The following is a 22,202-nucleotide window of genomic DNA, read 5'->3' on the forward strand; positions in this document are numbered from 1 at the left end:
GTTTGAGGAGAGTTTCATAAAAAAGCAATGAATCTGAAGAAAAGAAAGATCAAATATCATGAAGAAATACCAATGGAAAAATGGAAACGGTGCTGGAAACGGAATGTTGTGAGCTTTGAGTTGTGCTTTCCTTTTTATTTTCAGCATAGAATGTTGACTTGGTGAGCAACAGGCAATGCCCGTGAAGAGCAAGCTATGGAGATGGCACTGCCCTTACAAATGCCCCAGCAAGCTGAGCAGATGCCATGAGTGGCTTTTTCTCTATAGTGCTGGAAACCGGGTTTTCTGACACACATTTGCAAACTAAGTGTGAACAGTTCACAGTAGCAGCCGCAGGATGGGGCAGAGCTGAGAAGCCAAGGGGGAAGAGTTGGGGCTGACCTCTTCTTCACCTCCGGCCTTAATCACTGACCAAGTGCAGGAACAGTACGTATAAGCATCAGCCCAAGCAAAGGGTCAAGGAAATTAGTGCATGAAAGGCGAACGCTCATAAATATACAGCTTTTATAATTCAGATGCTGCTAAGCCTAAGCATCTTAGAGCACTTTGGAAAGTCAAGAGTAACATTTGTAAAAATCATGTTTTAAACCACCTGCCACTGTGTGGTCTCCTTTAATTCTCATACCACCACTAATATCTGAGATTTTTTTTTTTTTTTTTTGAGACGGAGTCTGGCTCTGTCGCCCAGGCTGGAGTGCAGTGGCCGGATCTCAGCTCGCTGCAAGCTCCGCCTCCCAGGTTTATGCCATTCTCCTGCCTCAGCCTCCTGAGTAGCTGGGACTACAGGCGCCCGTCACCTCGACCGGCTAGATTTTTGTATTTTTTAGTAGAGACGGGATTTCACCGTGTTAGCCAGGATGGTCTTGATCTCCTGACCTCGTGATCCGCCCGTCTCAGCCTCCCAAAGTGCTGGGATTACAGGCTTGAGCCACCGCGCCCGGCAATATCTGAGATGTTATTACTCATACGTTACAGATAAGCAAACTGAGGCTTGGAAAGGTTAAATAATTTGCCCATATTCCCAACTCAGACCCAAAGTCAAACCAAACACCTGTACGATTCTAGATCCTTTGTATAATCATCTTATGCCTAGTTAATGGGAAAAATGAACACTAACCAGTTTCATTTCTCTGTATGCTCATTTTTGGAAAAGATTCCGTGCAGAGCATTTTATCCCTGCTTATGCATGACATTCAACACATGTAACTGAGTAAATATAAGGCAGTTAGTCCTACAATGACAAAAACAGGAATAAAACAGTTAACTGCTGCCCTTGAAGGGCTTACCATCGAACACATACGTCAGTCAAAGGGCAAAGGTACACAGTAACCACAAAGCAGTTCTGAGGACTGACTATACTTCTTGGCTTCTCTTTTCAGTTTAAGAACTTTTCCCTAAACACTGTGGCCTTCTTAAAGATGCAATGAAAATTACAAACATAAATGTCCTGCATGCATGCTCCCTTCCAGTTTTGGGAGGAAGATCACCAAGTTAACTGGGTTCCAGTTTCATTGTCAGAAATCAAAACTCATTCAGTAAGTGCAAGCCCATCTTTTTGGGTGTTCACAGCTAAGAAGAATAGACAAATCCCACAGTAAAATGTCATCAAATGCCAAAAGGATGTGAGTCTTGTAGCTTCCACCAAGATCTCACCAGTAGGACTCTCTCTACCAAAAAAGAGTCAACAGCGAAAAATAAAATCCCTCCAAGTTAGCACAATCCACAAAGGAAGAGATGAAGGTAGAATTTTCTGGAGGCTTTTGAACATTAGCTAGTGGGAATAAACATTGAGCCAGAAGAGGGCAGAGAGGGGGCTTACCAGGCTTGACAAATGACACCGTGATTCACACCCACTGCTGGGCTGTCTCTAATAAGCCACAGAGGAAGCAGCCAATCTCAGCTAATTACCAGATAAAAATGTATTGTAAGGACTCTAATTAGGAGACGCGGATGGAGGTGATCTAATGATTAAATGCTGCATTCGACTGACCCCACCATCAATGTGCAGTGGTGCAAGATGTCACTGGAATATTTTGTAGAAACAGTAATTTTATTTCGAGGAGGGGAGGCAGTAATATTTGTAATGATGGCTATGAGGTAAACTAATTAAAAGACAGTTCCTGGAGGAAGAGGGTGGCTGAGAGCAGCTGTGGCCATTCCAAAACCAAGTGCCAAGTCTCAATAGAGGAGCTGCAGTCAAGTGGAAAATTTCTGCCTGACCTCTGCCCTTGCTATTAATTTGCAGGAAAACTAATGACACATATACATATTCCCACAAAATTGTTCTAATTGCTAATTTGCCAAAGGAGCCCAGATTCCAAATTAAACATGACTGTAGCCTGTGAGGGAAGGAAAAAGAAAAAGCTGTACGCTCTAAACACAGGGTGCTTTGCCACACAAAATCACTTGAAGACTGAACCAACAAGTTAATGAAATGTCAACCTTGTCAACTAGTATAGAAGTTTCTTAACTTTTAAACTTCTGTTTGATGATCACATGCTTGTCTTGAGGAGAAACCATCTTCGAAAGGGAAAGTTGAGAGACAGAGAGAGAGAGAGAATGGAGAAGAAAGATTCAAAACAGGCTCTGTGTTCAAACCAAACCTTCTCTTTTAATTATGGCCTCTTTGAAAAAAGTGTGTCCCCCTAAAAAAATTAATTACAGACTTAGAACAGAAGAGCAAATGGGGAATGGTGTGGGTTTTTGCTGTAATCTTGAAATATTCATCTTAATTGTAAACTATTAAATCTTAATGTAATCATCAATTAGAAATGAAAGCATATGTGCTTTGTGTTTCTGATTGCAGTTAAGGTTTTAAAAGATAATTTTTTCTGGGGCATGGAGCAGGAAGGGAATGGACTGGGAGGGTTTCTTTTCCTGATGGAAAGCCTATTTTTCTTATTGTGTTCATTTTCTATTTAAAAGAAGTTGCTATGTTTAGAAGAGTCAGTAACTCTGATATGTTCTACATGGCAAGTTTCCATCATGTGATGATTTCAGCAAAGATAATCTCTTTGAAACTCTGGCCAAAAGTTAAATTCTTATGTCATTTAAAATTGCTGTAGGGTTTTATTTTTTATATTTATTTGTATCTCAGGCATCAGCTTTTCTTTTAGCCATCGAAACTATTCAAACTTGGTCGGCTACCCACTATTCTGCTTAGTCTTTTTTTTTTTTTTAATTAATCTTTAGTTTTTAACAGTAATCTCCCCTCCTGTTTAAAGATGATGAGTCACTCACATTAAAAAAATAAACTGCTGATGTAAACCCCTGACAGAAACAGACTTGTAAGTATTCCCATAAGAACTCATTTTTATTTTTGTTTGTGCTCTTGCCTCACATGAAAACAGATTCTGAGAACAAAAGACAAACCTGAAACCCAAACACCAAGGGACACAACTGCGTAGTAGGGACTTTCGGGCTCACAGAACTTGTTTTTCTGCTCTTGGTTTTACTGGCCTGAGCCAGCTCAAGTCCTGCTTTAACTGCGTGGCGGTGTCATTTCTGGGCATGAATCACTGAGTTCAGAGACGGCCTTTCTGAGGCTTGAGGGACGTTACCAGGCCGTGTGGAGGGCAGGACAGTGGGTGGCAGCTGAAGGCCTTTGTTACAAGCCTTTGCTTTCCTTTCCTTTACCATCTCAGCCTGGCCCTGTTTTAGAGACGCGTGCTCGTGGAAGGTAATGACTTAGAAGGTGGTGGTATTGGCAAGGATACTAAAAGCAAAAACAAAAACATTCTAGTTGAAAGGTTGGGGGGGGGCACTTAATGAAAAACAGTATATAAAACAGCTTTTGTGTGGTGTGCCTAAGAATCCCTTTTTATGACTGCTTAATATTATTTCTCCAACTCTAAAGCAAGGACTCAGGCAGCCCAAATGATCCTTGAAGAGTTAAAAGACCCTTTTTTTTTCAGGGGGCACTCTGTTTTTATAGGAGCTAAAAACTCTTTCAAAACAGTCTTAATGGCTATGGTTAGAGGAAAAGAAAATCTGTAAAAATGAAAATCTAATACTGTATTTCATTCCAAATATCCAAGTTCCTGTAAGTGCTTTATAAGATTTTCGTCAAGAAGGATATACCACCTACACTATAATTACGTGCCCACCAAATCTAAAAGAATGTGGTTTCTCCAGAAGCAGAAGTTGTTCTCTGATGTGCAGGAATACCCTAAAGCAAAGCGTACCTCTCATGTACTCAGTATTATAAAATACGATTTACAGTGTTTTCCTGACATAATGACAGAGAGTGAAAAGTCTTTTTAAGAAATTCGTAGCAATTTAATAAAGTCATCATACCACAGACATGTTTCTTTTTGTTTTTGTTTTGTTCTCTTAGTTTTTCACTCCCTCCCCCAAATGAAGTATCCTGGCAAATTCTCCACAGAGTAAGCATGGAGAAATTCACCTCCAAGCAATACATCTGGGTGTTTACTTTGAGAATGTTTACTGAGTTTGGAACAAAAGAATATCAGTCATTTTCATTAGGGCAGTTTACTGTTGTTTTTTGCTTCTCTTTCCATAGAAAAGAATAGAATCTTTTAAAACTTAAATAACAAGAAATGTGGCCATTCTAAATATAAGAACTGCTTTTCTGCTCTACCTGATAGCTAGAACTTAGGGCTGCTCTGGTCAACTTACACATACTACATATGTCCACGCAGTGTCCAGTCTTAATAAAATTAAAACTTTGAAAAGCTTGTTGTTAACTGATGTTGGTTATTCCTTTCCTTCCTCTACACTGATCCTCACCAATCAGAGGGACCGATTTGTGCACCCACTCTTAACCTAAGGAAAGGTTCACGAGGTTGACCTCTTACCATTGCTTCCTGCTCATCTTTGAGGTTTCAGCTTAGACATCATATCTACCAGAAGTCTCCCCTGACTTTATCATTCTGGGTCAGCTGTTCTACTTACAGGTAGTGCAATTCACGGAAAGTGAGACTGTGTGAGTATGTATATAGTTATTTGTTATTTCTTTTACCAGGCTCCAAACACCTCCACGGCAGGGATGGGCCTCGCTCATGCGACTGACTACTCTGTTCAGTATGTCACATACTCAAGACGTATTTGTTGATGGAATAGTTTGATTTCAAATGTAGGAATTCCCTTTCCATAACCAACTTGCACCTTGAGTCTTTGGTTTTGTTCTGAAAGGAAGGTTTTACTTAGGTTTAAAGAGACGTGACAGCAAGCAAGAAGAAAGGCTGTCGAAGGAGTCTGAGGGATGGGAAGCCCCTGAGCTCCTGTCCCAGTTCACTCATAAGCTTCCTTCCTCAGATCCATGTCTAAAAACTTGGGCACCTTCCCAAGATGAGCATATCCTCTAACTATCCAAATCTGATGAGTCCCACAATAGGATCCAGAAAATGCGTCTATGAGCGGATGTAAACACAATCTAAGAACATTTTAGCAGTTTCTTTGATGCAAAGAAATGAGGACTGGTTGGATGATTGGATACAGCAAATGACACTTAACACCCAAATGGCATTTAGTGAAAAGCAACATTTACAGCAAAGTATTCTATCACTTAGTGACTAAGAATTTTAAAATAAACACGAGGTTTCTTTTACAAAGAAATGGAAAAAAGAAAAAGCTTCATGAACTTACTGGCAAGGTTGTAAAATCAAAGTCCCCATCTATGATTAGATTTGAATCCTGGTGACTGCTTGTTTCAAATCAAAGATTCTAGAAGGATACTCATTCAAACAAACACCATGCATTCTATTATTTAGGGTGGAATAAATTAATTACAGACTGCAGAGAATATTTCGCATGTGAGAATTAGTCACCAGAAAGCTCTGGGCCCTTAAAGTTGAAAGCATCAAGGGTTTGCTGTATGTGTGCGCCCTTTTTTTTTTTCTCTTTTTGGCAAAGAAGTGGAAATTTATGCAAAACATTACACGTCTACCTTTTATAATTAATTTCCCAATGCCTCACCTATACATATTTTAATAATTCCTGATTTATAAGATGGTATCTGTAATAAAATTTTCTATTTTCCAATAAATGAAAAGAAGGCAGGTTCACTCCGACAACAGAGTGTCACACAATATCTGCTTGTCAGGCACCAATTTTTACTTCTTACATGTGAGTTAAAGGATAAGGAATTTATAATGCTGCCTGTGAAGGGAACCACTTTTCATACACAAATGTGATCTTTTTTTTTTCAAAGGGTAATACAACAGTACATTTACATAAACTAATCCAAACAATCTATGTATTTGACAATGGCAAACCTCACACAGACGGCCTATTGTTGGTTTACATCTTGGAGTTCTTTATATTGGCTTGTAGCGCTGCTCTAGCTGTCAAAGGTTTGACTTGGACTCTAAATAAATGGTTATAGAAGTGCTGTGCAGCGATATTGGACTTCTTTGCAAAAGAAAACCTGCTGTGTATGAATTCAAAAGCTATTAATTTTTCAGTCAAAAATATTCGTGCCTATTTCTTTTAATAAAGAAATACTGTGCTGAGCTACTAAGAGATAATGTTGACTAGTGGTAGAGAATTTTCAATAGAGCAGTTAAAAATAAATTTAGTAGGAGGTCCCCTTCAAAGTTATAATTTTCTAGAATGTAAAACATTTTTTTTTAATACTAATCAAGACAAACCTTCCATCCCTGTTCACTCCGGCCCCGCCCCATGCTTTTCCCTGTTTACCGGCTGCTTAACACTGGTCCTCCATGAAGAATCCAGTGGTCCTTTTGTGGCCCACGGGGGCTTACATACATGGTGCTCTCTGCCAACACCCAGCCCAGTCACTCGCCAAGTGCCCTACGGGGTTTTGTAGTTCCTTTAATTGTAACCTTCCTCTTCCCAAGGAGCCCCAAGATCCACACCTTGGGTGCTGGGTCCAACCATTATCCTATCACTGTTTTTGATCCGTGGAAGAAGATAGAGATAATCTCATTCTTGTTGCTAGGTGCAAAGACTCGAACCCTTCAATCTGGGAAAACCATTTCATTAAAGCCATCTTAAGACTTTCAGAAAGTTCCAAGGCAGTGAATGCCCTGTGCAGTCAGCTATACTTCTTCGAGATAACTTCAGCCAAGTCGTGTCAGAGGCTCATCAATTTGCTCAGCTGGGTTCAAGATCTTTCCAATATCCTCCTTAGAAGGAGGGGCTGTTAGAAACAGCACAGTTGACTACTGATGCCACAACACTGAATGAGCTGGTTCTTTTTTTCCTTTCTTTTTGGTAGCCTACACATCCAGTCCTACAGCCATTTACTGTAAAATACACGGAAACTAAGGACTCCTTCCTGGTAAAAATGGATGCACGAAGTGTTTAATGATTTTATGTCCTATATCTCAGTAATGTGTTCTGTTTCAGACATTAATTTTGCCTGCCAACTGCATCTTGGCAGGCTACCATATTTGCTGGGTTAATAGTCTGACTCCGTTTTATTTCTATCACCATAAATCATACATATATGGGTGTATGTTTGCTTTATTTATAGAAAAAAATCAGTCAAAACAGATAAACCAATACTTTGCCATTACGCTGCATCATTGCATATTGATTAAAATTGCTGGTACTAACTATAGATTGTCAACGCTCAATTAATTTTCACACAGTGACTCCAAGCAAAATCAAATAAAGGCAGTGTACCTTTAAATTTTACAAATCTTAAAATCAAGAAGCAAAGCACTGTCTCCATTTTGAATAATCAGTTAAAGCTACTAGGAGAACTTTGGAAATGTAAGAGAAATACGACCATTAAAGAGATCGATTTATTACAAGCGGTCCAAGAAAAAGTTTTAGGTTCAAACACGATCCTTCTGCTTCGATATTAACAGCCTGTGCTGGGATGACACCCTTCGAGGTCCAGTAAAAGGGAACAAGGCAAGAAAGAGGAGATTCTTACCAATCAAATGTAATTTCAGTGTACTGTGTTTGGTCGCCTAACTGTGAAAGAATAATTTTCATTTCAAACTCCTCAGTAACCACTACAGCCTCTCCATAATTTAGCCTCTATTCCAATAGTAGGTTTCCTATGTCTTTCCTCCGTTAGAGTTAGACTGGACTAGTCCCTGCTCTTTTTCCTAAACACCACTGTCTCTCAGCTTACCTGAGCTGAAATGCCCTTTCCTTTGCTGTCATGGTTTAGCTGTCTTCTCTGTGTTCCTACCATTCAGAAAGATTTTCTTTGTCCAGGGAGCTCTCATAATGTATTTCAGTACCTTGCCTGGGCACCAATCATTCTGCCCTTAAAGAAGAGCTGGGTGCTTGGGTCTTATGGGCAAGGACCATGTCTGAATCATCCTGTATCTCCCCAAATGCCTAGCATACGACCTTCATCATAAAGGGTAACCAGAAACAGTCACATGAATCTAACGCCTTCAAAACTCAAAGCTCTACCAAAGTAGGCTGGTCCTTCCTTCCTACGTTTGGGGTGGGGAAGTAGAAAAGGAATACTGTACATTTTGTTTTTTTCCCCTTGGTGGGGATCAGTACTTACGGGCTGAGGGGCGGCTTTGGGTTCTGTAGACTTCACATGCAGGTGGGTCATCATGGCTTGCAGGCGCTCTTTGTCTTTCGCAAGCTGGTAGGAAGAAAATGCTTTGTTATTTCTCTGAATAAAGATGCGTGACTCTTTTAACACCAAATATGATACATATTACAAATTACGCTATGGCACCATAGCACGTGATAAAATCATTTTCATTGTTTGTTTCTGAAAGCTACATGACCACTGCCAAACTCTTAAGTAACCGGAGGTGCTGGTGTGCGATTTCTCAACACTAGATGCATTAGACTTTAACTGGGAAGTTCTAGACCTGCTGGCACCACGCAGTCCCATGGAACATAGACAGCTAAAAACAAATGTGAATCATGCCTATTAACCAACCTTATTCCTGAGAAAAGCTAAGGGAAAACGAGCTAGGTAGCTAAAACCCATAAATTCATCTGTTGTGGTTGTGGAAAAACTCCTAGACAGATGGATACATTTATGCAAAATTAGCTTCATCTTTCTTAACAGGTAGGCATAGATTAAGACAGTGCTGGCACGTGATATTAGCAGGCCAGGAGCAGGCTCCAAGGGATGACAGGTTCCCATTTTCAAATGAGTGTAGAATAAGCTTGCTTATTCATTTACTCAAGATTTGAGTACCTGCTATGTGCTAGTCTCATCTTAATAATTTAAGTGTCCTTATTCCATAAAAAACGATCTTCTGAAGTCACACAAGTTTCTAATTGGATATACGCAGTAGGCACTGAAATACTACTTATTGGAAGCTACATCCTTCATGCTTTGCTTGGACTGCTTTAACTCGATATTTTCAATAGTTCAAGACATTTGGGCATAGGGGACACATAACGATTACTTCTGTAAAAGAAGTGGGAAATACATCCCCTAAAGATAAAGGGATAGTTAAGAGAATAGCTGTGGCATTTAGGGAAAATGGAGAAGAGATTAATATGAGAGAGAGAGAGAGGAGAGGGAGAGAATACAGTTTAATTTCAATACTTTGGTAGATCATTTGTCCAAAATAATGCCTTAGAATTAAGGAGGGACTCATTAGTTCTGTCACATAATTAACCTTAAATCCTTTAAAAATCAACAGTTTTTTAAAGTCTAAAATTATTCCCAAATAAAAAAACAAATGCACCTTATCTATTTCAATACAGTTATTTTCTAAGGAAGAAGGGGGACGGGGGTTGGGGATTGTGGAAAGACAGAGAAAAAGGAAAGAGCACAAAAGGGAGAAGGGAAAAAGCTTTCAGCTTATCCCTACTGGATGACTCAGTCTCAAGCCATATCACATTTGATTTTTTTTTTCTTTTTATTCCCTTGTGGTTCAGGGAGGAATAAATTAAGAGAGAAAGAAAAAAAAAAAAAAAAAGCCGTACAGTGTTAGCATTTATCTTTCAACAAACAGGAAATGAAAATGATACCATATTAGGAGCCACTTGATGTTATTCCTCCTCTGTTCCTTAGTAAGTTATTGAACAGCCAAACTAAAAGATTCTCTGAACACATAATGCTAAAGGAATTTAGTTTTCCAAAGAGGCTTAGAACAATTAAAATGTTGGGAATGCTATTTTTCTGTCATTATTATTCATCTTTTTAATGTAAGTATCCTAAGCTTTTTGATGTCAAATACTCAGACTTTTAAAGAAATGTTTTGTTTTAAAGTTATCAAAGGGCAGAAGGAATTTAAAGTTATCAAAGGGCAGAAATCAACTGTATTTTTCTTTTTTTTTTTTTTGAGACGGAGTCTCGGTCTGTCCCCCGGGCTGGAGTGCAGTGGCCAGATCTCAGCTCACTGCAAGCTCCGCCTCCCGGGTTTACGCCATTCTCCTGCCTCAGCCTCCCAAGTAGCTGGGACTACAGGCGCCAGCCACCTCGACCGGCTAGCCTTTTGTGTATTTTTTAGTAGAGACGGGGTTTCACCGTGTTAGCCAGGATGGTCTCGAACTCCTGACCTCGTGATCCGCCCGTCTCGGCCTCCCAAAGTGCTGGGATTACAGGCTTGAGCCACCGCGCCCGGCCAACTGTATTTTTCTTAAAAAGAAGAAGTAGTCTGTCATGCTGATCAATACAAATTAAAGGGTGAGAGGTGATATTTACTGAAGTCTGCTGAATATTAACTGTGACTTAATTTGGGGGTAAACAGTGTTGATGTAGTAATTATAAAGACTAAGTGTGGTACAAGGAAAATCCAAATCCCAAGCATTTAAAGGAAACATCTCCTCCATATTTCTGTCCAAAGGTCTACCAAGCTGATCTTTTACTGGTCAGCCAAAGGTAGCAACACTACATTGCAAACACATACCTAGAATTTGTATACACGGCCACTTTCATAAACCCTGGAGGTAACCGCTATCGGAAACATTTTCATATTTTTCCGTGAGCACACTGCTTAGAATTCATCACCAATTCTGAGTTCTCCAGGAACCTCAATGGTACCACCCCAGTTCTGCTTTTCTAAAAGATGGACAAGGTTACAGAAAAAGGCAAAAATCTAACTTTTTGGTTTTGTTTGGTTAGTGCAAACTAATGTGTAGTATCATATTCTTGAATGAGCTTAAGACTTTAAATCAATTATAGCTCTAACACAAACTGTTTTAACAATTACAGAAACCCGCCAAATTCAGTTTTTCTTTTTTTTAGGCAAAAAGGCTAAACATTCACACCTATTGAAACCACATCCTGTCTACAATGTCTGTCTTGCATTTGTAATACTAACTGCTCCTTCCAAGAGCTTTCACATTCTTTATTACTTTTTGTGCCATCATCCCACGGGCTCACCATCCCCATCAATTTTCACGGCATCCTTTCATTATTAAAATATGAGGTTTGGACAAACATTTAATATTAGCAAGTATATTCCAGCATTTCCTCTTAAACTATGAATTCCATGAAAAGCAAAGAAAAGGAGGTTGAGACATTCAATCCAAAGGCCCACTAAAATTTGGTTGACAAATTAAAAAGAAAATTTGTGTTGAAATATCAGAAGAGAATTACTCTCTAAAAAACTTTCCCAGTGGGTATGGAATGAGTATCTAGCATAAAGGGAATGACAGTGGCCTAAACATTAGAGGGAGCTGTTTGTGCAGGGGTCATTTTAATCTACTGAGTTTGTTCAACCATTCCGTAGAACTATGGCAGGGTGAAAACGGTTAAGGATGTGGACAAAACAATCACGCTGTGCTGTGTTCAAATCCTGGCTCAGTGACTCAACACATTATGTAATCTTTTTAATTACCTAGTTTCTCCTTCTAAATATGGAATGATCATCTCTGAACTCTGAAGGGGTGTTCTGAAGATCAGAAGAGTTCTTGCACATAATAAGCTTAGCAAAATGACTAGTGCTTCACGAATGCTCAACAATTTTCTCATTTTTTTAAAAAAGAAAAGTGAAATTGATCCAGTTTATCTAGACTTGCCCTGGCTGAGGATATGTTTGAAATCTGGATCTGCTTAACAGGGGTTCAGTGGAGTTTGCAGCTGGGCTAACTGGGAAGAGAAATAATTTTGATCGTTTAAAGAATGGAACAGAATGCGAAGGAAAGATGAAGCCCACTTCTTATCAATTTGTCTCAGGTTCTTACTGTAGCTTCCCCTCATCTTGGGCAAATATTTTTCTACCCTTTGGCTGAAACAGGTCATCTGCTCTTCTATAAGCCATGGCCTCAAATTAGGTTTGAGATAGTCTGGGCTGTGAAAGATCAGAATTTGTGTATTGCACCCGAGCCAACTGATAACTGCCAAAGGCTAAGAGTTCCATTCAACATCCTCAAAGATACAAACTAAGATTAAACTCATTATTTTAACAGAGAAAAGGGAACATGGTTTGGGGTTCATTTACCATCACCATTTTCTATGTTGTCAGGAGGACTAATCATTTTAAGACCAATTTGGCAGTTCTTACTCGTGAGAAACAAAACTCTGCTGAAATAACTGAAGGGCTTTGTATGTGTAAAAATGCTAGACTTCTTGAGGACAGATGAGAAGAAAGGGCCAAGACACTCCTTTGATTTAACAGAGGTAAAGGCTACTGTGGCTATTTCAAGTCCCATAGCCCTATTCTGTTTTGTAACTGGGGAAACTGAGGTTTGCAAGGTAAACATATCGGAGGCCAGGGAACTGGAAAAGGGCAGAAACAAGACTGGGGTCCCAGTTATATGGTGCTTAGTCTGAGTTTCCCACACTAGTGTGATTCTAAGAATCACCTGGGACAACAACTCAAATCATAGGTCATAGTCTACCTCCCCACTCTCATGCTGAACTACTGCTCCCAGAGTTAGACGGGATTTTAAATTACGAAAAGGAAGTGTCTTTTCAAAGAGTCTCCATGGAAGGGGGGCACATGGAGTTTTAAGAGGCACCTAAATGAATGGATGAGTTCAGATTATCCCATACAATGATGATCTCCAAGTTAACCGACTGGGGTCTCACCTAAACATGCTGGAGCCAACACGCCAACGGTGAGACCTTGAAGTAGGTATTTTTAAATAAGGACCCCAACTGTCCAAGCATAATGAAGTTAAATGGGAGACACTACTCTCTGCCATGGATTGAGAAGGCCTTCAACAGTGGCTGTATACATTTCCTCAGGAGTTTTGTACACAATGATGATCCAAAGAGATTAACCCGATTTGGGCAGAGCATTTCCAGTAACACTGGATCTCTAAAGGTCTCTAAAGTACATAGGATGAAAAGAAGAAAAACAAGGGGGAGAAAAAGCCGTGACAAGAAGGAGCAGAACTCAAATTACTCTACCAAACTGAGCATTTACCAGTTATTTCTGACCCACCTTGTCCAACTATGGCTTCAGAACTTAGTACCAGTGAAAAACTTCTAAATGATTTCTTTCACACCAACTACAACATTCAGGTGGTGGCCAATATATGGCTCATTTCACCCCAATCGAAGAATTTCCCTACTTTTATTGTACTCTGTCACCATCTTAACATTCCTTACATGTGATTATTAAAGACTCTCTTGACATTTAAAGCAGACGCACACTAATACTCAGTCATAGTCTAGGAATTCTAATGCTCCCAGAGTAAGGCAGGATTTTAAATTATGAAAAATAAGTGTCGTGGTTTTCACAGAAGGCCATGGAAGTGAGAAACCCAGAGACTCACTCTCTTCTTTTTCTCGGCTCCGGTTACAAAGCAGTCGCAAGATGGAACTACCATGCTGTTAGGACCTCTTCTTCCCCGACATGCTCAGGGCTTGTGCAGGGAGTATCAGGAGGGTCTGTGAGGCCGCTGGTATAGGAACTGTCCTGAGTATTGCCTCGAATAGGGTTAGACAGGGCCAAAGGGGGATACATTACAGATAATAAATTTGCTAAAGTCTAGGAGGCTGGTGTGATTACAAATAGCACCACTAATGGTACAGTAATCACATGTAAAGTTCGTACAGTAATTGATTTGTGTTAGGATTAATGTCTCCCTCTGCTACTGAAACTTGTGCACTTTTCTCCCTGCTGACATCTTCTTAGAGCTTACAATTCCTGGTGTAGATGATTTGGGAGATGTTGAAGTGATGCCAGCATCACCGGACTCCAGCCTTGCTTTGCTACCATGGATTGCCCATGACAGAGCTCCACAAGGCAGAGGGGCATGGCCCCCAAAGCCAGGTTTTAAAACCAGTTCCTTCATAGAGCCCAACAGGGCCACAACGATCCTCTGGGTGAAAGCATAAGGCAGGATCCCACGATGAAAGGAGCACAGGCTACAAAGGCTGGGTTAACCTCCTAGGCTCTGCCCTTATTCGCCATTGGCTTTAAACAAGTTAATCGGACCTCCTAAACCTCAGTTTCCCTATCTGGAGGGATCCCTGAAAACTATTTCTTTGACTCTTAAGAAGCCAGTGATAGTTAAAATAACCATGGATTTAGTAATACCTTCTTAAAGAACAAGAAGAAACACTACGTTAAACACACTCATTAAATGTAAGACATACATTAATTTCCAAATGTTATATTTTTTCTTTTAAAAAGTGACTCCTGGCTGGACACACTGGCCTGTAATCCCAGCCCTTTGGGAGGCCGAGGCAGGTGGATCCCTTGAGCTCAGGAGTTTGAGATCATCCTGGCCAACATGATGAAACCTCTCTCTACTAAAAATACAAAAACAAGCAGGGCCTGGTGGCACATGCCTGCTGTCCCAGCTACTCGGGAGGCTGAGTCAGGAGGATTGCTTGAACCCAGGAGGTGGAGGTTGCAGTGACCTGAGATCCTGCCACTATACTCCAGCCTGGGAGACACAGCAAGACTCCGTCTCAAAAAAAAAAAAAAAAAAGTGACTTTTAGAATCAAGGAAATAGGGTGGTGTCTACCCACAGAGGGACTGTGGGGACTCCAAAAAATTGGGGACAGAAGGCACCTCCGACAGTGCCCTGGCACACAGCAGGAGCTCAATAGCTGGCCAGTCAAATGGTTTGCAAATCAGATGAAATAATTACAAGCAGAAGATGGGGCATTCCATAGCTCTCTCCCACTGCTAGTGGAGTAGGGTGACCAACTCCTCCCAGCTTGCCCAGGATTTTTCCAGTTTTGAAACTGAAAATCCCAACTCTCAGGAATCCCTTCAGTCCAAGAAAGTAAACTGGGACAGCTGGTCACCCTGTTTTGTGTTAAACAGACAGATGAATTTTAAGAGCAATATATTCTTCCACTATCCTTTCTTCCTTATCCTACAATCTAGGCAACATCTTCCATGGCTCCCTTGGCCTGGAATGTCCTTGCCAACAACCCTTTCCACTGTCACCTTCCCCAATCCCTCACCCCTTGCTTTTAGAGACTCTGCCTGGTAGGGAAGTTAAAGGCATCCTGGTTTTACCCTACTAGGTTGTGTAGTACAGGAAGAGGCCACGCCACCTTACTTATCTGCATCCGGTGCTCTCTATATAACAGGTGCTTGATAAGTAGTGACTGAATGGAACAAAATCTTTAAAGAATAAAAGGCACACACACCTCCACCCCATCTCCTGCCAGGCAGATCAACCTTGGTTTGGTTGATTCCTTTTTCCCTTGCCTGCTGTCAATATTCATTTTAAAGGGCCTAGAGGCTGAGGGGTTGTAGGAAGCCTGTCCTGAACCTGCCTCCATGACACATGATGAAAACATCAGGACATCTTCATCCATCAGAGAAAACATATAGCAATTCAGCAATGTCACATGATCATAGAACAAATTAAAACCACTATATGTGGTCAGAAATATGTATCTGTAACACCACTGTCTCAGCTTCCTAAGTGAAGTCAATTCTATCAGATTTTTTTTTTTCTGTCTGTGAAATCGGATGGTTTCCCCATTCCCCCAAACGGAATTACAATCCAGCCACCACTGCAACTTTTTGTGACATCTCATCTTTAGCTTAGAGGCTACAAGAGTTCACATGAATGTCCCACCTAAGAGGACCCAAGTAATCTGGATTCATATGAATTTACATCCCCAGGCCCGTGGCCGGTGGACAGTGGGTGCCCAATATTGCGGAAGCTTCAAGTGTTTCCTTATAATCCTGGCCATGGCATTTCTCAGTAGGGAGTTCTTATCCTCAAAAACTTTGTACCTCCTGTGTCTCTGTCCATCTGTCATGATGGGGGTAGAGGGAAGACTGCACATTTCATAACCTATATAAGATTATGTATAGTGATTATGGGAATTTTCTCCACTCCATTTCTAACTCATCTCCTTGTCTGTACATCATTCCAGAAGAATCCGTCAAAAAGGAACAGATGAAATCTTACTGCATTCCCTGACTTCAAAAAGCCATGTATGTCATTGACAAAAATGATTTTTGTGGTGTCTGTCTCACTGTTAGGTGTCTATGTGTATAGTATAAGGACCTCATACACTTCTCCGGGTTTACACTTTTAGACCCCAGGTAATAGCTGGGGTCCTTTGGTAAAATGTTTAAAAATTATAACTGTCTTCGGAATAATGAAATGCAGTAAGAAATGTTTGAAAAGGCTCAGAAGGCCCACTGAGATGTCTTCTTCACTCTTCTCTAAATGAGACCAGTAGAAGGTTGCAACAAGAGAATGGAATTAACCAACCCCTCTCTGTTAACAAGCTCTACATAAACATTCTTTCTACTGCTAAGAAAACATTCACCATATATTTTTATATCTCTCAACAAAAATTTAACAAATATAGATGTACCTTGCCTTTTGTAATTGATATTTCTATTGAAACTTTGGTTTTGTAAATCAAGTCATATTTTATGATTTTTTTTTTTTTTGAGACGGAGTTTCGCTCTTATTGCCCAGGCTGGAGTGCAATGGCGCGATCTCAGGTCACTGCAACCTCCACCTCCCAGGTTCAAGCAATTCTCCTGCTTCAGCCTCCCAAGTAGCTGGGATTACAGGCATGTGCCACTGTGCCTGGCTAATTCTGTATTTTTAATAGAGATGGGGTTTCTCCATGTTGGTCAGGCTGGTCTCGAACTCCCGATCTCAGGTGATCCACCTGCCTCAGCCTTCCAAAGTGCTGGGATTACAGGCGTGAGCCACCGCGCCTGCCCGGCCTCAAGTCATATTTTAAATATACAGGGACAGGACAGCTCTCATGTACAGTGCTGATTAGACAGTCTAAATCAGTCTCCATAACCCATTGTCTTTATTTCTGCCCAGTTGCCTGAAATCTCACCAGTACAGCCTTGAAGGCTTTTCAGTTTAATTCAAGTGTAGTATTGTACAGATAGCTCTATGGAGGGGAACATCTCTAGCCATTATCCCCTATGGCTAACAGTAGTTATTTTGGAAAAATTGTATCTTTTTCTTTAGGGAGGTTTGTCTGACAGATCAGAGACACAAGGGCCTTCCATTTGGGGTAAGAGAAAAGGTTTCTGGGGTTTAAATTCAAGGAGGCTGTCTAGGTACATAGCGCTTAAGTGACCTTCACCAGCTTTGGTTACTTCTATAGCTACTGTGCCCTCTGACAGACAACCTGAACCTCCGTCAATGTATATGGTAAGATTCGATCTGAGCTTACTGGGTTTGTTTTTACGATGGGGCACATGTGTGGTCTATCTCGACCACATGTGAACACTTAATTACCGTGCTGCAGAGGGAGGTCTTGCAAGTCTGAGTGGCAGGGGTGATTTCTCCTCCTCCTCTAATACAGTGATCATCGCCCTTTGGGAATTGATGAAAACTTAACTGCTCTTTCCTGTAGTGCTAAGTGGTACAAATGTTTTTCAAATTCAAGTTAATCAATGATAATTTTATAACACACTTTGAGAGATACTTGGAGGTTCAAGTTTTTCCTGGACTGATAAATGCTTTAAGAAATATGAAGTAGGCCTTGGGTCAGTAATGTGCAGGTCATCCCCTCTAAAGGAGGTGACGCACCAGTCTGTGGCTGAGAGAACAAGGGAGGGACGATGCCAACAGAAAACAGAAATAGGCTGTTTGAGGACAAGTACACCTCTTTAAAGTATTCCTGCTGCTGGAGGGACCTGATTGCCCCAATAACTCAGGTTCTATGGGCACAATGACTGGTAGTCAAGTAAGTTAAAAAGTGTTTCTAGACACTGGTACATTAAGTGGCAAATGGAACAGCACAAGCCTAGCAATGCTGAACTGCAGAGAAAGAGGAAGCCTATAAAGAATAGATTCCTTTGAGTATAACTGTACTATATCCCAAATGCCCCCATATGTGGTAGGTCTGCAACTCAAAGACTCAATTGAATCCTTGATTAAGGCTTCTCTTAACTGTGTCTCAGGGAAAGGGTTCTTTAAATACTAAAAATTGCTAACATTTTCTTATCTATTTCATCTGATCGAATGGTAACTAATGGATATAATCTGCTTTGGCTTGGCCCCTTTCTAGCATTGAAACTCTCTTTTGAATAAATTTCTGGTGTTCTCAAGAACCTGTTTATGTCAGCTAGCGCTGTCCAATGAATGGACAGTCTCACTAGCAAATTATTTTGTAGTCTATTCTTCCTTCTAGACTGTAAGAACTTGGAGGGCAGCTTTATCTGTTTTAATCACTGTACTTTGCAGTAGCTCCAGCAAGATTCCTGCTATCTGAAAGCTTCGAAAATGCTTGCTAAATGGGTAAGTGGATGGATGAATGCATGGGTGGGGGGATGAATGGATGGGTGGATGAAAGAATGAATGAATATCCCTCGTCCAGCTTTCCATGACCTCCAAAACTGGCAGGCACTTGCCTTGTGAAGACGCTAGTAGGGAAAACTGAGCCATGTAGGAGCCTAGATTGGTTTTATACACCCTGGCTACAAGGAAGAGATAAAAGAGGTGAACAGAGCTTTAGGCAGCCAGAACCTAAGGGGACAAGCTGCTAATACTGTAATACAAATTGTTTTTCTGATCCTCTTGACCAGGGGTGCCTGGCAAACTTCTGTAAGAGCCAGATCATAAATATTTCAGCTTTGCAGGCCATGTAGATTCAGTTTCAATTACTTGACTCTCCCTACTGTAGAGAAAAGCGGCAATAGGTAATAAGTAAATGAATGGGCATGGGTATGGCTGTGTTCTCATATAATTTTAGGTATGAACACTGAAATTGGAATTCCTAGACTTTTTACCAGTCACGAAATAATGTTCTTCTTCAGATTTTTCCCTCAACCATTTAAAATATAAAAACATTCCCTAGCTTGTGAGATGTGGCCTGAGGTCTGTGGGTTGCTAACCCCTGCTCTCAACGAGATCTATGTCATCACTCTGATAATTCCTCAAGCTTTGCAGAAACAGAACACGTCAGAATTAGCTTGTTATCCCTTCCTTCATTACAGCAAACTCCCCCACAAAAACATTACGAGGAACGACCACATTATACTAACTTCTGGCCAGATCATCTTTGATGTCTATCACAAGTTGAAAAACCTGCCTTCAGTTTGATTTATAGCTGAAGGATAAAAGGAAATCTAGAAATAAATGCAATCTATAAATAATCAAAGAATCCTTATATGTTTGTACTACTTCTAGGCCACACCCACCAAAAAAACAACAAGAAAGCTGCCAGGAGATAAACACTTAATTTACTGATGATGGTCTAAATCTTTTCCTTCTCCTAACCTCTTTTTGTGGAGAGCGAAGAACAATTCATAAAATAAATGCTCACTTTTTGAGTAATTAACAATGGCTGAACACTCTAATCTGTAGTCTAGAACGGCTACCTGACAAACCGTGACAATTCTGGTCAACGATTTATTTTAGCCCATCATTAAAAATTTAACGTTATCAAATAAATAAATGCAGGAGCTTCTATCACTTTATAAATACCACCACCAATACGTACAAATTCAGGTAGAAAGGTAGTTTATTCTTTATTTTTGAGACGGAATCTCGCTCTGTCGCCCAGGCTGGAGTGCAGTGGCACAATCTTGGCTCACTGCAACCTCCGCCTCCCGGGTTCAAGCAATTCTTTTGCCTCAGCCTCCCGAGTAGATGGGATTACAGGTGCCCGCCACCACACCTGGCTAATTTTTCTGTTTTTAGTAGAGACAGGGTTTCACCATATTGGCCAGGCTGGTCTCGAACTCCTGACCTTGTGATCCGCCTTCCTTGGCCTCCCAAAGGGCTGTGATTACAGGCCAGATCTTCCAGTTTATTCTTTTGAATCCAGTTTGTCAAGGGCTGCGTCTTAATCATGAAAGAACTGTGGGGGTGGGTTACATCTACTACTGTTTTTTTCTTCTCAATAAACATGTTAATGTAAAGATGTTTCCAAAGACTTATTTTAAAATGTTGAGATTTTATGATGTGCCCTTTTCCTGTGTAAATATCTTACTGTTCTAATAAGTTTATATCCAGAGTTTGAATGGAAAAATATTAACTGGCTAACAAAAATAACTTTTGAGAAAAATCCTACTAACAAATGTAATTTGTCATATAAGATGATAACTAATTTAAAAAAATCCTTTCTATCCTGAAAAGTCACAACAAAAAGTTTAAGTGTGTTTTGGCTGATTTTTCTCTGCAACTATTTGAAGCTGTAAATGACTTAACTCAGTAAAATTCCAAATGTAATTATCTTCTGTACTTAGCCTAGGGCTCTCCATATATCTCAGCATTGCTGTCTTGCATACAAAATAGGCTTTTCGATGGCTGGTAACAATATAATGTACAACATTGTTTTAATTTCCCCTAGTCGGCTAACCTCTTGCCTACACTGAACCAGCCAGAGGAAGAAGCCACTGTGAGTCATCAAGCACTCAAAAGCATTTTGGAACTTGGCTGCATAAATGGGGTTTGCAGGGTCAGGCAGTTGCAATTGTACATTTTAATAATCTCCATTTCTGACCCAATTTTTACTTTTAGAAACTAATTTTCTATTAATTATACCAAGAATGGAATTATTGTTAAAATATGGTAGTTTATCAAGTTATACCCGGAAGTACAACTCACATTACAAAAAATTCCCCATCTCTCACACTGTGATTCCCAGGAAAACCTGCAAACTTCATTTTCCCTAGTCATAAAGCACATTCAACATAGCCATGGTTTCTAAATACTAGATTAGATATATATAAATATAAGTATGATATATACATTCTATATTAATATATCTGATTATGTGCATGTGTGTTTAAGATGTGCACGGTGAACTCTCAATTATTCTTAGTGGTGGAGAGAAAAAAGGACAATGCAAAATGAGAAATAAACCCACATATAACTTCCATTGCGACTCGGGAAAACATGGCTTTGTGTGTGCTGCCTTGCCATCTTGGTCTCTCGCTCGCTCTTTCTCTCTTCATTCACATTCATTCTCTCAATCTCTCTCTCCCCAGCTTGTCTTCCTAGCTCCAGTTTAATCATATGAGCGACGTCGAGGACTTACACCGACAACAGATAACCAGAAAATGCAAAGGAGAAGTGAGAAGAGAGGGAAAGTGAGAGAGAGATGGAAACATTCAAAGTGGCCGCTGAAAGAGTTGGCTGCATACACACAGGTGCCCAGAATTTGGAAACCTCTGAGCAGCAGTTCCAAGGTGTGAACTGAGGCTGAACCTGCCCAAATAGGTAAAAAATAAAATAAAATAAAATAAAATATAAAATAAAATAAAGGACAATGACAGGTTTTGGACCTTCCATTCAATAATGAGTACACAGGAACTCATTACAGAACACTACAGAAATTTGGAATTGGAGGCATACTGAGGTAATATTAAAAATAAATGTGGTTTTACCTGTAGCTCTAACTGCTGTACAACCTGCATTTGTACTCTACATTGGGCTGTACTTCTATCGTCCAGCGCATGCTCACTGTTGAGATGTCTGCAACAATACATAGAAAATCATTAAGTGAAATGGAGAAACAAAAAGGAAAATATAAGTTACCAGGATGTTTAAGCATAAACTAGGCAGCGGGTCTAGCTCCCAGGAGACAGTAGTCCAGGGGGTGGCCTGCCCGTTCCGTCCCCACCCTTTAATGCTGTCATTACGTATAAAGTGGCACACACTGTTATCACCCAAAGAAAAGTCTTCCAGGGAGAAGTTCTGCAGGACATCTGGAGATAACCGTTTACACACAAATAAGTTTAAGAAATTCAGCCAGAGTGGCATTTCAAGACCACCTCAATGGGCAGCAATCAGAGACAGGGCCTACTAGGTATTTCAGAAGAGTCTAATTTGTATGGGTTGGAACAGGATCATCTGACCACAGGAAAACTGACTTCATATAACTGATGATACATCCATGTATTGAAATGCATTCACATGAATGTCAGAAATGGCAAAGGGTAGAAAAGCAACTTTAAACATATGA

The 22,202-nt window shown here is 40.3% G+C and overlaps 1 protein-coding gene across 19 annotated transcripts in view; it reads right to left on the reverse strand.

Annotated features, from left to right (window-relative positions):
• FOXP1 (forkhead box P1) overlaps positions 1-22,202 on the reverse strand; it is a 639,577-nt gene that overhangs the window by 24,677 nt on the left and 592,698 nt on the right. For all 19 annotated transcript variants that reach the window (XM_033210432.1, XM_033210433.1, XM_033210442.1 and 16 more), the window contains 2 exons: positions 21,625-21,712; positions 8,462-8,545 (listed from right to left, as the gene is read on the reverse strand). In XM_033210432.1, coding sequence (XP_033066323.1) covers positions 8,462-8,545; positions 21,625-21,712 — 172 coding nt within the window. The remainder of the gene's footprint in view (positions 1-8,461; positions 8,546-21,624; positions 21,713-22,202) is intronic.

The sequence above is a fragment of the Trachypithecus francoisi genome, unplaced genomic scaffold (genome assembly GCF_009764315.1).
Source record: "Trachypithecus francoisi isolate TF-2019V2 unplaced genomic scaffold, Tfra_2.0 Lachesis_group0, whole genome shotgun sequence".
NCBI classification, from domain to species: Eukaryota; Metazoa; Chordata; class Mammalia; order Primates; family Cercopithecidae; genus Trachypithecus; species Trachypithecus francoisi.